The 17,363-nt window shown below is 48.5% G+C and overlaps 1 protein-coding gene across 1 annotated transcript in view; it reads left to right on the top strand.

The window, feature by feature from the left end:
- Window positions 1-15,964, top strand: part of mgat5 (alpha-1,6-mannosylglycoprotein 6-beta-N-acetylglucosaminyltransferase) — a 58,070-nt gene extending 42,106 nt beyond the window's left edge. The window contains exons 11-17 of the mRNA XM_023821651.2: window positions 4,587-4,720; window positions 9,496-9,645; window positions 10,737-10,883; window positions 11,393-11,509; window positions 12,766-12,840; window positions 13,150-13,307; window positions 14,069-15,964. Coding sequence (XP_023677419.1) covers window positions 4,587-4,720; window positions 9,496-9,645; window positions 10,737-10,883; window positions 11,393-11,509; window positions 12,766-12,840; window positions 13,150-13,307; window positions 14,069-14,267 — 980 coding nt within the window. The 3' untranslated portion in view covers window positions 14,268-15,964. The remainder of the gene's footprint in view (window positions 1-4,586; window positions 4,721-9,495; window positions 9,646-10,736; window positions 10,884-11,392; window positions 11,510-12,765; window positions 12,841-13,149; window positions 13,308-14,068) is intronic.
- The last annotated feature ends 1,399 nt before the right edge of the window (window positions 15,965-17,363 follow it).

Raw genomic sequence — 17,363 nt, 5'->3', positions numbered from 1 at the left:
GTAGGGCACCAGGCAGTGTAGGACACCAGGCAGTGTAGGGCACCAGGCAGTGTAGGGCACCAGGCAAGGTGGCACCCTGGATGGGATGCCAGTCCAGATACACTCAGTCAAGCACTATCGGGAATGTAGATACAGTAGAACTTCGTTACAACGTACCTCGGGGGACATTAAGAATTTGTACGTTGTAACCATAGTACGTTGTAACCAAGTCCCTCAAAATGAATATGAACACAAAATGTATATAAAAAACTTTTAGAAAACACCCCTCAAGTTGACACTATGACATACAGCTTGTGTAGTTTGAAGAATATAATAGGAACTATATTCTTCAAACTAGGTTAATATCAGTTACTCATAGACAGCCGACATAACGCAAAATCCACTGCCGGCTTATCGTTCAAATCGCCTTACTGTAACCTAATGTCAAACTGAAATTATGCACCTGTATATGATTCAATTGGCTGAAATAAATTTCGATACATGTGTTAGACATCTGTCTTTTGTTAATTTCTTTCACTATATGTCACACAATTACCCCAATAACCACACAGTTTCAGAACTTAGTTCGCGTCGGCAGTATAAGGCTGCCATGTATATTTCTGAATTATTTCCACCTTGTCGGTCAGCGAAATCCGTTTCCTTTTAGCAGGCATCTTGCTTGATATGCGGCAGCATGACACCATGCAAAACCATGAAAAAACGGGGGCTGCATGCAAGGAGTCCGGCCGGCGTGGAATGCTTCGTGAGGATAGGTTCATACAGTTAGGCGTTGCTAAGCGATGTAGATGGCCGGCAACAGCCGATTCTGAATTGTGCGCGCGCTCGGAAGATGAGGCTGTACGTTGTAACGAAGGTCAGTTTGCCTATTTTCCTCTGAAAATCATACGTTATATCGAAGTTTACGCTGTAAAGGTGTACGTTCTAAGCGATACCGGCAAATGGAATAATGCATTACGCGAATTCGGGACATTATAAACGGGGTACGTTGTAACGAGGTTCGACTGTACACAAGTTAGCCTGTCTGCAGGGTGCAATGTGGGCTCGCCACACCAGAAGTGCATGGCAACTTGCCGCATGAACACACACACACACACACACACACGCAGGAGAGGCAAGATTCAAAGCCCAACCTGTGAGGTAACAATGCCACCCTCAGAGACACAGTGCCACCCACACTGGCACTCAGATTTGATAGTTTGTTATGATTTCATCACTGCCGCAGAGTTAACAGTATAATGGGAACCAGTGTGAATGTGCAGCTAACTCCTCTGTGGATGGAGACTCCCATCAGAAGTATATGATTTCGAAGTATTAGATCGTAAACGATTAAAATGTCTCAACAATCTGTCTTTACGGAGGGATCATTAGTATTGTGCTACGGTTCACATTCTATCTGTTGCAGTTCTATGGCTCGTACACGCATCTAAAGTTGTTTTGTCAGCCAAATCCGTTCCGACACACCAATATACTGGTAATAGCTAACAGTAGGCAATGCCTTGGATTTCTTCCTCTCTCCCTTTCGTGCCTTTGTCCCAGCATGCAATATGCAATGTGGAACACACCCCCGCAGTTGGTAATGCAATGGTATGGGCGACGTGGAGGGGCTGGTCAAGAAGAATAAAACATCGGTAATATGGAATTAGTTTGGATTTTCCAAAATCGACACGGTTACCATTCAGTAATTTGCAAAATGACTTAAAAACCAACATAAAAAAGAATCGTGATAAGATCGTGGATCATGAGCCTATCTGAAAATAACTGTGATATGATATTTTTGCCGTATCGCCCACCCTTCCTGCCATGCTGTCGAAAGCCCCCCCTCCCCATGTAAATGCTTCAGAGTGAATACGCCGGCACTTACCTGAGCTCACCCCAGCCCATCGCCAGGGGAGCCCGCAGGCTAATTCTGCTTTGCGTCACTCGTACTCATTGACTGGTCAAGTGCAGGATGAGGAATGACTCACCTGACCACAGGACGCTTCACAGGAGCACTGGATATGTTCTCTGCTGACGAAAGTACATTTTTAGGTGTTCTAATGCACAGACGCTGCAGGCCAGCTCTTGATCTGCATTTGCACCCAGGTGATGAGGGTGTCTTTCCCTGCCGCACCCCTGCTCTCATCACCACGGTCATTGTGTTCACACAAAATATGCCCCAATGGCCGACCATCCCTCTCACAGAGTGTCTTTCTTTAAAGCATGATGGGTAAAATCACGGGCAGCTGGACCTGATACACTAGCCTCGGCATTATGGGACATTCTTCTGAAATGTGTCGTATCCCGCGCGTGTTTCCTGGTTTGTTCCCTGGTGCCTCCCTCACTTGGGATCGCGGTTCACCTTCGCCTGACCTCCGCCTGTGTCCCTGGCTCTTCGTGCCGTGATGTGACATTCCCCAGCAGACCTGTAATGAGCTCCTCTCGGGTGTACGCCGTCGCCCGTGTGTTTGGTGTCATATTCTTTCCGTGACTTTGTCGTCGTGCTGAGCAAACGTCCTGCCGGCCGTCTCTCTCAGCACGCTGATGAATTGGCGCCCCCGCTGGCGGGCTTTGAAAGTACAGGAGTGGTTGACATGCCCTAGGGAACACTGTATAGTTTGTTTCTGATTGTGCTCAGGATGGAATTGGTCCTGAGGAGGCACGGCTCTCCCCGGTGAATCTGTCTGTCCCCGGCTTGCAGAGCGATACACGCTGTCCCCTGGCCTCAAGGAGCTGCCCTCGTGCCCTCAGGCACACGGGCGATGGCTGCATTCCTGTCACAGTAACGTAAAGTGACCCGTGGTGACAGTGGTACATTTCAGCAACAGCGAAGGTGGAAGGGAGCTTGTCAAGAGCTGCCGACTGGTGCAGCATCTCGTCACTGCTGCTTGACTCTGTGTGTGTGTGTGTGTGTGTGTGTGTGTATGTTTACCCTACATGTGCGAGCGAGTGGGTTTACCTATCCTTATGGGTACACAATGTCCCCATAACGTGATAAATATCCGTTTTTTTTTCCCTTATCGGGACCGGTTTCCTGGTTTATAAAACTCTATTTTATAAAAATTGGTGACTGCTATGAAAAAACTAAAAATGCAAAAACTCTTGTAATTTGTTAGGTTACTTATGGTTATGGTTAGGGCTGGGTTGGGGTTAAGGTTGTCATAGTTAGCGTTAGCATTTTTCCCATTGAAATGAATGAGCGGTCCCCATAAGGATATGTTTACCCTACATGTGCGGGTGTGTGTGTGTCTCTGGGGTGGGGGCAGGATTTCTGTCTCAGGCCCCCAGACAGGAGGAGCTGCCATTGCACAGCGGGAAATGTGATGTTGTGGCCTGTTTACTTTTTTGAGGATTTCACAGTCTGCACCACAAGCATAGTGGGGGAAGGGGGTGTAAAATGGTGGAATTACGGGCAGCGCCGGGGAGCCACATGTTTCGAGGGGGCTTGGCTCCCCCCTGCATGGCAAGCCTCCACCCCCCCGACCGCTATTCTTACAGTTAACCAGGAGATTCACATTTAAAAAAAAAAAAAATGACAGCCGATCCTCTATACATTCTGCATGTGGTGACAGACGCGTCACCAGCAGTGTCACACTGGCATCCCATCACCCTCGCCGCTCCGCTCTCGCCTGGCCGTCTCTCGCTGCCGCAGCGCTCAGTGAACTCCCCTCCCCCAAGTGAGGCCCCGGGCCCCTCCCATGCCTCTGCGGGCCACCCTGGTCGCTAATGCGCCCATTGTTAATGCCACTCTGAGATTTACGGTCGGCGTAGCTACGGTAACAGTCGGCCCGTGAAGGTGTCGGTAGCTCTGCGGATCAGTGAGGTCACACACGCAGACGCGCTGTAGGGGGCGCTCTCGCCGTAACATCACCGCTGCCCCCTTTCTATCCTCTTCTCTCCCTGTTCAGAATATAAACCTGTTTCCTTATCATTTACTATCCTGTCCTTTTAAATCTCCGTAATCTGTTTGCTTGTTTATTTTGCAGAGAGCTGCAAAAATACAGTGTGACTGTGTGCTTTGCTCTCGCTGGGCAGATGGAGCCGCAGGAAATCGCAGCCAATTCGCCGCCGTGGCTCTGAGCTCCTGGGAAGATGAGCCAGTATTTTACACTGAGAGAAGCTTATATTCCCTCCACCCCCCGTGCCGACATTTCGAGAAGGTGTATATAACACGGATCCAGGGACAGGGGGCGTAGCGGTTAAGGGCACTCACCCTGCTCATTGAAATGCCTGCCCAAGATCCCTTTAGAAATCTGGCAGTGAAACAGCATTACATTGTTTGCGGGGCGGTGAGACATAAACATCTCTGTATCCATCCAATCAGAGACTTTATTACTACAAATAAATGTATGAGTGCAGGAAGGTGATGAGACTTGATGACGACTGGTGTGATTTTGTTCATCGTGCCACAGCCTTTCTTGCTGACAGACTGACCTGTTTATGGTCACCCTACTTAACATGGTGTCATTAATGTCACACTGTCTGGTGCCATCTGCCACTCACTTTGATTTCGGTTCCTGCCTCAGATATATTTTAACGATATATTTTACGTAACGAATTCTTTGGACCCGCTCATGTCTCAGGGCCCCTGTGACTCGCCCTCCCCCCAGCTCACACCCCGGATAACAGCTTCCTGGGTTTCGTGGTGGAGCAGCACCTGAACGCCAGCGACATCCGACACATCGACGACATCAAGAGGCAGAACCAGTCCCTGGTCTACGGGAAGGTGGACAGCTTCTGGAAGGTAGGCTGGGGTAGGGGCGGGGAGGTGGCTGAGGGGAACAGGGCGTGGGGGGAGCCTGGGCTGTAGCCAATGCCTTACTCCACCCCTGACGACTGGAGTAGCTCGTACTCCTGATCCTGATCCTGATCCTGATCCTGACTGACTGGCTAGAAAATGGCTGGGACAAGCAGTGCTCACCGACACTCATTATTTTGCTTTATTTATCACGTTGCTCACATCTATCAAAAGAAAAACTGACATGTTTATTTCTCAGATGCAGAGAAATGTCACACCGACGGTTTTAGAGTACAGCATGGACAGATAAATCTGAACTGCTTGTTTAACCTAAGTGAGGGTTAGCCAGATTAATTGGCGAAAATGACACCTAACGATTTCCCCCGCATAACAGGCCCTGAAAGTGCCCCCCAGCGTAATTTCCGGCAGGAAATCAAAGGCGTCAGACACGGTGTGGACGAGGATTGGGGGGTGGGGGGCTTCAGGCTTGCTTAGACATTTCTCCTGTAGATGAAAACGCTGGTTTCCTTTACTTGGGACTTTTGGCCGTATTTACCTTATGTGAATACAGTGATACGTCACTATAAGGAATCATCCGGGTCGAACCTAAATGAACACAGCGGTTCTAAGCGCCCCTTGTCCTCCTCTGAGCTGAGGTTAGCTCATCCTCTTCCGCAACGATCTACACTGCGCCAGTCTCCAAACTGCTGTGCAAAGGTCTTTGAGTTTAACACCTCTGAAAGGAAAATTACACAATGATCTCAGGTCCGTGGGAGCCACTCCCCAGCTGTCTTAAGTGGCCGTACAGACTGAGCACAAAGGGCCTACTTTTGGAACCCAGGTTCCTGGCCCATCCGGAGCATTAGGCCGTTAGCATCCACTTCCTGTGGAAAAGCAGAAGTGATGCAGAACAGAAAAGCCACAATCTTGTTTTTCTGTTCCCTTGTGTGTTTGGGTGTGGGTGCTATATGTACGGTCTAGATCAGTATTTCCAAATCCAGTCCTCAGGGACCCACAGACAGTCCATATTTTGCTCCCTCCCAGATGGAGCAAAAATGTGAACTGTCTGGCAGGGAACTAGGAGGGAGAAAAAATGTGGATCGGCTGTGGGTCCCTGAGGACCAGATTGGGAAACACTGGTTTGATGATTTGTTGCACGACCTATTAGTTTGATGGCCTGCGGTCTGCCAGGTACAGACCTCACATCAGCAAAGATCACACCCCCAGGTCCTGCGTTTCTCTGCCAGCCTCCCTGACAGATGCCATCTTTTATTCTCCACATGAAACGCCGTCAAACCCGAAGGAGCCCCTTCACACGTTCCTTGAAGGACAGACTGACACCAGTCGACTTCAGTCTGTAATCAGCCTGCCCGTGATTTTCCTTAGGCACTGTGCATATTCTCTGTTTGGCTGTTTGGATGAGGCCTTGCTGTGTTACACTCCAGGGTGGTCCTGCATGGACCGTGGTCCCAGATTGACCTAATCGATATGAATACGTGTTTTTCCTGAGAACTATTGAAGACGAGGGAGATTTGGGCCAAACTCCTCACTGATAGATAGATTTTTCGGGGGCCCAGTTGACTGGAACTGCTCATCCCCCGCAGGACTGCCAGGGGTCAGAGCATTCATCGCCTTCATACGCTCAGGGTTTCCTGTTGAGTATGTGTCACATGGCCCAACTAATTGCCCAATCAGGATTCATGGGAAAGGCCTCAGTCAGCACGAGGGGATCAGTTTGCTTTATGAGTGATATTACGTCTGATTATGGGACTCCACATGCCGCTGAGAGAGCCATCTGTTAGCCGGCCGCATCGCTCCTCGTTGTCTCCTGAGTAGCACCCCCATGCTGCTCCTCACCGTCTCCCCTCACTCCGGCACAAATGGTCTGTCTCCTTTGTGATCTTCACACTTATCCTTCTGCTTGACTCTGTGGAAGGGCCTCGCAGGAAACTAAATAACATCTTTCCACGGTGGCTACGGTTGTCAACAGCTCAAAAATAGCCATTAAAAATCGGCCAGAAGACCTAAGCGTGGAGTGACGTGTCATGTTGACATGTCTGAGTAACGCTGGAGTCCTGTTCTGATTACTGTGCTGCTCTTACAGAAACATGCTTGTTTTGAAATTGAGTGTGTTTACAGAGGTTCATGACTTATCTAATGGATGATCTCTCTCTCTCTCTCTCTCTCTCCGTCTTTTCCCCTTTCTCTCCATCTTTCTCTCTCTCCGTCTTTATCTCTAGCATCTCTCTCTTTCCTTCTCTCCATCTCTCTCCATCTTTTCCTCTCTCTCCATCTTCTCTCTCTCTCTCTCTCTCTCTCACATCTCTCTTTCCCTCTCTCTCTCTACCTACTCTCACCTCCTTTCTGTAATGGAGGATGGCTCCTCCTTCTTACACCTGCAGTGGGAGCCTGTTCTGTCACAGAGGATAAATATCTGATGCTTTGTTCTTTGCAGAGCTCTTGTGAAACATGCCTCATATCCGTCTGAGCGACTGAAAGCTCGGTGACATTCAGTTTAGACAAAATGGTTGGTGAGTTTTTTTATTGGAAAGGATAAAATTCGACATTCACATACAATGACAAATTATGTCGAGTGCAGAATATTGAGATACACAGAGCCTGCTTTGTCCGTACTGGTGCTGCCGCTGGGATCAGGTTAGGGACTGGCGGAAAGGCTTTAAAAAGGCCTGTGTCTTTATCTGTCCCCTGAGTTACAGTCAGATCCGTCACCTGATCAGGCTTCGCTCCAGAATCCGGGGCCATGGGTCACGGGAGCCGTGGATGGCAGCCAAGGAGCTAGCGTCACTGCTGCAGTGTGACTGAGCCCGGGGTCTGTGCTGGGCCTTCCGCCCCTTCCGGGTACTCCACAAGGGGGGGGGTGGGGGGGAATAGGACGATTAGGACATGGCGGGGCCCTAAACAATTTGGGACATGGATTGGTCTGGGTTGGGGGGCTTCATATGATATGTTTTCATGGGATCCAAAATCTCCAGTGGCACCCTGATCCTTCATCACCCTGATCCACAAACATCCTGAAGCAGAAAGAAGGGAGAGTAGGGAAAGGATGTCAGTATAGACAGAGACCGGCGAGATTCAGGGGAGCTTCTGGGGAACTTCTGGGGGACGTTTGGGTCCTACTGGTACATGTATGTGACAAAGATGCAGGCAGCTGTACACTGTGCAGAGAGCACCATCCATCTGCAAACTTGTGATGCCGCCAGTGAGGCATTTGGGAATGATTAGCGAGGAGTCACAGAGAAGGTCTGATTTAATATGAAACGGAACAATGAAATACAATGAAGACTGTTCTCATTCTTCATTTTAAATGACTTTTTGAATAAAGCTTCAAATTGTCCTTTCACATTGAAAGAGCAGAATGTATTTTGTAGATGAGAATGGAATTGTATTACTGCATTTTTAATTGAGGCCAATCGATTAAGCATAAAAATCTCACAGGCTTTCAGCCAGGAGTGCAGCTTTCTAAGGCCCCAAAGACACATGGCCCAGTACCCAGCACCTTCACGACGGCTCTTTCCAGAAACGAGGCCCATTTACCGCTGCTGTCAGGAGGTCCGGCAGGCGGGACCTTTACTGGCGTCGTGTCCTTGAACGCCAACGCGGAAGCGGTTAGCTGATATGCTTTGGCATGCACTACAGGGCCATGCATGACCTCCAGGCGAGCGTTTCCATGGTGACACCTGTGTGTCCACCTACCGGGCGGGAAGGTGCCATTTACAAGTGTGGCCACAGAATGCCACTGTGTGTTTCTGTGTCTCTGTGTGTCTGTGGGTGTCTGTGTTTCTATGTGTCTGTGTGTGTGTGTGACTGTGTCTGTATGTATCTGTGTCTCTATGTGTCTGTGTATCTATGTCTCTATGTGTCTCTATGTGTCTCTGTGTGTGTGTGACTGTGTCTCTATGTATCTGTGTCTCTATGTGTCTGTGTATCTATGTCTCTATGTGTCTCTATGTGTCTCTGTGTGTGTGTGACTGTGTCTCTATGTATCTGTGTCTCTATGTGTCTGTGTATCTATGTCTCTATGTGTCTCTATGTGTTTGTGTTTATTGTCTGGTTTATGTCTGGGGGGGGGGGGAGTCTGACACTGCTCCTCATGCTGGAAAATAAAGATAACGTTATAAAAACACCCCACTTAGAAGTGTAATGGGAGAACGCCCACCGCGACCCCAAAACCAGTTTGTATTTAACTGGAAAGCCGCGAGGTCTGATTTTGTTTCTGGGTTTTTACTTTAATCCTCTTTAATAACAATGGGTTTGGGGTGGGGGAGTGATTATAAAGAGCGACTGAGTCTCGGTGACAAAATCAGAAAAAGTCCTGAAAATGGCAGGTTGTTAGTTTGGGGGAATCGCACCATCGCCAGTCCCAGTGACTCACAGGAGGCAGGCGAATCATTGTTTTGTGTGTTTGCTATTAATAGCCACAGTTTAAATGGCATTTCAGTGTAGATCCCTCTGTTCCTGAACAGTACGTGCATTTCTGCATTAGTCCTCACTTGTCCCAGACGTGAACAGTAAGGCTCCCTGACGTGCGTGACGGATGCTGAAAACGCTCGCCTCCCGAAATAGCCAACTCCTGTTCTGGGTGCGGCCCGTTAGCTCCATTAGAACCGGCCGTGAGGTCAGACTCCGCCTCTCCTAATGGACTGTCGGCATCATGTCCATCAGCGCGCCACGTTCTGTACGGGGGTCGGCACGGACCGTATGGCCTCCGGGGGGCCGTGAGCCGGCGCGCGCCAAACGGCATGTTTCTGTGTGTGTCGCAGGACAAGCGGCGGTACCTGGACATCATCCACAGCTACACGGAGGTGCACGGCACGGTGCACGGTACCAGCACACTGCACCTGCCCGCCTACGTGAAGAACCACGGCATCCTGAGTGGCCGAGACCTGCAGCTGCTCCTCCGGCAGACCAAGGTCAGGCGGGCAGGGGGGGGGTCTCCCAGAGTCTGCAATGAGGCTGTTACAGGAATGAGCAGCTAAACCCCCAAGACCTTCAGAGCAGAACTGTGACTCTCTGAAGGGGCATCACCGATACTTAGTACTATGGGGTCTCCAAGTCTTAAATGTACCCGTTTGACCTGTGGTGGAGCCCTAAGAACCGCTCGGGCATGACGTCCCCACACCGTCATCACTGAGGACTGGCTAATGCTAGTCAGCAAACCTACCCCCCCCTCCCCCAGCCCCTGCCCCGGTTTTACAATCAGTCAGCTGCAAGGCTCACAGCGGGTTTTAGCACCCTATAAATCTCTCTGGCGGGTTTGCATGCTCACTGTAATAGGGCAAGGGGGAAAAAACGAAAATGCGAGTGGTGGGGGGGGGGGGGGGGAGTGTGGTGAGCGATAGCAGGGGGGCGCAGTCAGATTATCTCATTACAACCTGGGAATGGCTGTGGGGGCTACACATAGACCCAGATCAGCATCCAGCTCCGTCACAATGCGCCCCTCACCCCAGGCGTTTGAGGAGTGACGGAACATGCCACGCAGATGGCTGGGCACCTTGTTGCCAGGACAGTTAGACAGTCTGTAACATGCTGTGCTCTGGCTGCCCACATGGTGCACCTCTGCCGCCACCTACTGGCAGAGAGCAGGAGAGCACGGCTCCAGCGAGCAGACGGAAAGCTGGCAGTGACCTCCAGAGAGTTTGAAGGAAATGCTGTGTGTGTGGGCCTTTCAGCCATGAGACGCAGACTTCAGAGGGTCCTGCCTGCTGATCATTTCCTGGGACAAGTGATAGTCGAGTCTGATGTAATGAGCAAGTCAGAGCATAACAATTACAACAGCGGATTAAAACGCCAAGGCGGACCCATGTATTTCACACAGATTGCCGGGTGGCTGTGGATCAGTGCCTTGCATGGGCACCTTGATGTTGGCAGATCTGAGATCAGGCCCTTAATCCTTTCTGTTTGATGGGTCTGCCACCCGCCTCTGGCTGTAGCCATATGCACCAGAAGCTGGCCGCGCCGGCGCCGCTGAGTCTCTGCTGATGGATCTGTGGCTCCTCCGCAGCTCTTCGTGGGCCTCTCCTTCCCCTACGAGGGCCCCGCCCCCCTAGAGGCCATCGCCAATGGCTGCGCCTTCCTCAACCCCAGGTTCAGCCCTCCCAAGAGCAGCAAGAACACGGAGTTCTTCAAAGGGAAGCCCACGCTGCGAGAGGTGGGGGGGGGCGGGACCTTCACCTCGAAGGTCTTCCAGGCTCATTCTGGTGGAGATGTACCTGAGATAGGCACACAGTATAAGATACTATGATTATTTTAGTGCTACATGTCTGTTACAATACAGCAACTGTCTGTAGGATTGTTGATAAACTGTCAAATACCAAGCAGTTAGTCTACGTGTTAAGCTGTCAGGTTCAGGACATGATTCTGATGAAGGATGTAATGGGATGTTTGGTAATTCCCAGTGTGAGCCTCATTCAGGCCAGTGCTCAGTGTGGTATTTTTTATCTGTGAAGCTGATGGCATCCTGGGTATCCTGCCCCCTTTGTGAGTACCTCAGTGCTAGAGAAGATACTGCAGGTCACATGCTCCATCAGCCTCTTCGGGGTTGGGGGTGGGGGGGTGGATCTGAAGTTCCTGAAGAGACTAATGGAGCAGCCATGTTTGAAGTATTCAGCTGCTGCTATCATCGTTACCATGGTTACATCTGTCTCCCCCTCCCCCAAGCTCACCTCCCAGCACCCCTACGCAGAAGTGTACATCGGTCGGCCCCATGTGTGGACAGTCAACATCGACGACCCCGTTGAGGTGGAACAGGCCATACGGTCCATCCTGAGCCAGAAGGTCTCTGCTTATAGCCTGGCTTTGCTTCTGTTGTTGTTGGTGGTGGTGTTACTTTCCCGTAAAAAATAAACTCGAATGACCTGGGGGCCACTAGTGAGGAGCTCTTCTCCCAAGGGGGCCACCTGAGCTTTATGAGCCTAAGGAGTAACAAGAGAGAATAAAAAAATTATGTAACGTCTATAGTTCGCTGATCTATAAGAAATCCAAGTCTATGCAGAGCTCTTAAATGAAAATGAAATCCCCGACCTGCGGGCCCCATTTAATTATAAATTGAAAACATGTAACGAGCCATATAAAGCCGTCTCCCCAGGCCAGTACTTTGAGACCTCTGATAAATAGCAGAATAAAAATGACTTTAAGGTGCTTTAGTGAGAAATGTCAGAGAGCATTATACCCTCCCTGTCCAACATCCTGTGTATCTCTGCGGTCCTGAAGCAGGCCATTTATCTTCAGTGAGGTGACGCCAGAGACTCCGGCGCCGGGGGGGGATTTCAGTTTCCCAGGGCTCTTTATGATGATGTCACTGGGTGACGCTTCTGCCTTGGGAGTCTGACTGAAGCTTCTAGGGGCGAGATTTAATGTGCCAGTTACGTGTGTTTTTAATGTGATATAATGATGACACAGAGCATTATTCCTTCAGGATGTCATTAGAGAACCACTCAGACATTAATTTTCTTCAGTCATCCTCAGAAAACCATTAATAATGAAACTGTTTGACATTTCGTGGTAAGTGATGTGGAACGTTTTGGCTCACGCCGCAGCGATTATCCAGAAAACGGCCTTCCTGGCTGCCCGACTACTGTGAGCATGTTTGTTCAAAGTCTTCCTCTAAACACAGACGGGCACACTGACTAATTTCTTGTCAGTGTAATTTTGGGTACCTGTTTAAAAACATTCATAATTAGATGTGATAAAGGCAGGTTTCTGTACAGCCATTTAATTCCACGTAAAAACCAAAATGTGTATTTAGACAATATCTACTTTTTTATTATTATAAAAATAGCAGACAAACTACAGGAAATGGAAGAGCAAAGACTGGCATTATGACAGATTTCATTTCCCAGTTCACCCTCTTGGTCATCAACATGTAGTTACACATTTCATAAAAACAGACAAGATTGGCTGACTGTAATTATGATGAACAAGGATGAATGATAATAAATCCAGGCCTGACAGTGACATCACGGTGACTGACACCACAAACGTCCAATCACACAGCAGTGGCAGCTGAATGGTTGCTATGTTTTTTGCCTTAGATTGAACCCTACCTGCCATATGAATTCACATGTGAAGGGATGCTGCAAAGGGTCAACGCCTTCATCGAGAACCAGGTACCGTTCCTCCATACTTCATTTGTTTTTCCATAGCACATTTTGAAATTCTTGGGGTCTTTTTTGGAACCACCAAATGTAGCTTGATACATGTTCCAAATAAAACTCAAAAATGTGATTGATGCAACCAAATGTTAGTGTTACACATGAAGGGATTTCTAAAAAATATGTAATGTATTTAATTTTGTGTTACTTTCAACAAATAAGGACTCTTCCTGGACTCAGTTGCTAACTCTGTAGTAACAGCCAGGGTATGACCACGTCCTTGAGAATCCCCTCTGTTAAGTTAAGACCCCCCTCCCCACCCAGGACTTCTGCCACGGCCAGGTGATGTGGCCCCCCCTGAGCGCACTGCAGGTGAGGCTCGCACGGCCGGGGAAGTCCTGCAAGCAGGTGTGCCAGGAGGAGCAGCTGATCTGCGAGCCGTCATTCTTCCAGCATCTCAACAAGGACCAGGCCCTGGCCAGGTGAGATGCAGCAGTCATGCTGCAATGTGCATCTGCTGCCAGTAGATGGCAATGCGATACCAAAACTTTCATGGTGCTGCTGATTCTTTGGGTAACACTTTACTTGAGGGGAGACAAATAATGTAGTATGCTATTACTTATGTACTAAGTATTAGTTACAAACACATCTATCCCAATAATTAATCTGTTAATTCTGTAAACCTTTGTAACCTACAGAAAGAATTACTAATGAACTTATAAGGAGCTACTGAAGGAACAACTATAATGAATAAGTATTGATCTCATGTTCAATCATCATTAATGAATGATGATTGAAGTAGTCCCTATATTTGTTCATGATTTGTACTTCAGTAGTAATTGAGTTACTACTAAGTTTTTGTGTCTCAAAGTTTTACCTTTCTTTTTTTTAGATACTGCTGCATCTACATTTAATACACTTACTGGTAGTACATACGTTCTGTACTATATAATTATAATTTATTTGGCAGAAGCTTTAATCTAAAGCAACATACATTTGAGAAAGCAGGGTCATTCAGTAAGGGATTTAGGGCCTTGCTCAAGGGCCAAATGGTGACATCATTCTGCTGACCCTGGGATTTGAGCCAACAACCTTCCAGTCACAGACACTGGACCTAACCTGCAGAACCCCACATGTTATAGTCTATATAACCTTCATATATATCTAAATGTGTTCTGAGTTTTCCTGAGGGGGGGGTGTAATTGCAGCTCTGACCAGCAGTGGACGCTCTCTCCCCGGGCAGGTTCGGGGTGGACTGCCAGACCGCCGAGTCGTCCAGCGACACGCTAGTGCCAGCCTACAGTGAGTCGCGCAAGCATTGCATCTTCCAGGCCGACCTGCTGCTCTTCAGCTGCGCTGGGGCACACCCCTCACTGAAGCGCATCTGCCCCTGCCGGGACTATAGGAAGGGCCAGGTGGCACTGTGCCATGACTGCCTATAACACCCTCCCAGCTTCACCGTCCAGGAGGACTCTACCAGGCCAAGACTCACGGACACGTCGGTGGTGCAAGAGCCAGAGCATGTTGTCACCATTTGACACATCAAACTAGAATAACCATGTTTCACACCAGTCACTGGTGGGGAGGAGGGGAGGGAGAGGAGCACAGTCCACTGGTGGGATGTTTCTGGCACCTGAAGCGGCACTGGTGAAGCAGGCAGGGCTGGTGAAGCAGGCAGGACTGAAGCTGATGGCGGCCTGAGGTTCTCCGGCACAGAGATGGGGGGTGATCAGTCACACCCCTCCCCTGTTTCGGGGCTGTGCTGAATGTCACCATTTCTGCCTCTAAGCTCATCATCACAGCACCGAACCAGTGATGCCATCACCAGTAAACGTGGGCTTGGTCTCTGGGCCTTGAGCTGGAGGGTTGAGTCCATAGACCTTTATAAACACGCAGAAATGTGTTACCATGTCAAGCATCACCAGGAAACACCAGGACACACGAGGTTAGGCTGATGCACGTTTGTGGGACCAACTTCAGTAATGCTGGAGACATTCTGCTTGGAGCCAGCGGCTGTACACAGCGGATACAGAGTGTACAGATTTTAGATACGGGGTTAATTTTATTTTTAAATATTGTTGTAGTTACCTTTTTTCATAGAGCCTAACTGTTGTCTTTTCTAATCCAACTCCTTTTGGGGATGGGGGATGCAAACTATTATTACAAGTGATCTGGCGATTGGTCACTTGACTTGACAGGCTTTGGCATTACCACATATGCCCAATTTTCTTTCTAAAGGCAGTAAAAAATACTGGAACTCTGGATAAAATGTGAGCATGTAACTGTCTTTCTTATCTGAAAGTATGCTGTCTGACAGGGGCTTGAAGGTTAAATTTAAGTATTTTTTTTAACTCTTAGGTGTGACGCACCTTCACATATCTGACTGAGACCACAAATCCAACTGTGGGCTCTCTGTGTGGGCTGAGAGGGCCAGACTGGTCAGGGAGCGGTCAGTTAATGGTCAGGGTGCGGTCAGTTAATGGTCAGGCGGTCAGTTAATGGTCAGGGTGCGGTCAGTTAATGGTCAGGGAGCAGCAAGAAAGCGGTCAGAGATGACTTGCTGTTACACACCAGACAGCAATAGCCATGTTATGATCACGCTCACAGTGTGGTTGCTATAGACCTCAGTCATTGATATTATATTTCATAGGGTTTAATCCCTTAAACAGGAACTGCCTGTGCAGTTTGATCTACTGATACATTTATTTATTTTGGGCTGGGTAATTAAAGTTTTAAAGGGATTTTTATTCTGCCTGCTGATTCTGTGGAAAGTCTTTAAAAGAAAACACTGCACTTTGTCAGGCGAATCAATACACAAGACGTGTGCATTCTTCATATGGGGTTTAAAGGTCTGCTTTTTAATTTATTTTATATACAGATCTGTATCACTGTTGAAAATGTTTTGCTTGTTTTTATTTATAAAGACGGGGGAGATTTCCTTTAAGGAAGAAAAAGATTTAATTTAACGAAGTTTGTTAAAGTGTGTGCATTTGTAAAAAGAACAGTGGAAGTTGTCTGACCAGAAACTTGTTATTTTTGTTACCACGTGACTTTGTTTGAGTTTGGGACAGCGATGGTGTTTTTGCAGGCTCGGATCTCTCGACTGACACGACTTTAAATACAGATTGTCATCCTCTTATATTGCTGGTGCAGGTAGTGTTTCTCTCTTTGATTCTGAGCATTCCTGCAGAGGTGTGTTCAGTGAGTGTGACTTACAGATGGTCTACCTCTCAGCAGAGACCAGGACCGGCAAGCACGGTCTGCGGAGTCGGAATGGCGTCCTGCGTGCAGCAGCTCAGACACCCAACCTCGTCCGCGTGTTGGCAGTAGGAGTGCACGGGGTTCGACGCAATCACGCCAGGAGAGACTGTCAGAGCTGTCCTCTGGTTCCTCAGAGGAGTTCCCATCTGCGGGATGACAGATGGGAATTCCAGCTGTTTCCATGTGGGGGCGCCATGTGACTCAGTGGGTTACAAAACTATACCTGTGATCGGAAGGTCACTAGTTCAAATCCCCAGCTCGGCAGAGTGATGTCACCGTTTGCCCCTGAGTGAGGCCCTTAACCCCCATTTGCTCCAGTGGCTGTCTGACCCACTTTCTCAAAATGTATGCAGTTTTGGATAAAAGTGTCTCTTAAATAAATATAAAAGCCTGTTTTGCAGCCAGGTACTGAATTAAAAGAAAAGTCACTGGGTCTCTGGTTAAACGGCACAGTGTGGTTGTCCGGAGGGAAACAAGCCACTCATGCCAGCTGCTTTTGATGGATAAGCAGGATCGATTTTATTTTTCAATAAACTCTCTCGTTCCCCACCTCACTCAGAGGAGAGCTCCCTTAAGCACGCGGTGTGTAAATATTGTCCACAGTGCCATTACAGTATTTACAGTCAAACGTGAAATCCGTCCCCAGACCACCCCCCGCCCCCCACCCCACCTCACAGGGTCCGGCTACGTTCAGCTCCATACAAGGTCGCCATATAAGCTGAACTGTGTTAAGCCGTTTGGGGCCAAGATGAGTCATGGAACCCCACCTCCATCAAGTTGGGAAAATACTAATGAGGCTGATCACACGTGCAGTCAGCTCATTAACATGCTCTGCATGCAGAGTGCAGTGATGTCCCAGCTGTGAGTGTGCATGTGTCTGTGCAAGTGTGTGTGGCTCAGATATACATTACATTGTGGGGACCAAATGTCCCCACAATGTGTTAAATACCTGTTATTTTCATGTTGTGGGAACCAAAATTCAATTTTATAGAAATCTGTGACCACAATCAAAAAAGTAAAAATACCAAAAGTCTTGTATTTTGTTTTGTTGCTTATGGTTAAGGTTAGGGCTGGGTGTCCGGGCTAAGGTCATCATGTTGGGATTAGAGTTTTCCCCATAGAAATGAATGGAGAGTCCCCACAAAGATAATTACAAACCTGTGTGTGTGTGTGTGTGTGTGTGTGTGTGTGTGTGTGCTTGGCCCTGGTTTACTTGTTTTATAACCGATAGCACAGGCCATCAAATTTTTTACAGTACAGAGACTGAGAGTTTCACA

Source organism: Paramormyrops kingsleyae, chromosome 16 (genome assembly GCF_048594095.1).
Source record: "Paramormyrops kingsleyae isolate MSU_618 chromosome 16, PKINGS_0.4, whole genome shotgun sequence".
NCBI classification, from domain to species: Eukaryota; Metazoa; Chordata; class Actinopteri; order Osteoglossiformes; family Mormyridae; genus Paramormyrops; species Paramormyrops kingsleyae.
The sequence above is the reverse complement of the archived record's forward strand: the minus strand, read 5'-3'. Positions and strand labels throughout refer to the sequence as shown.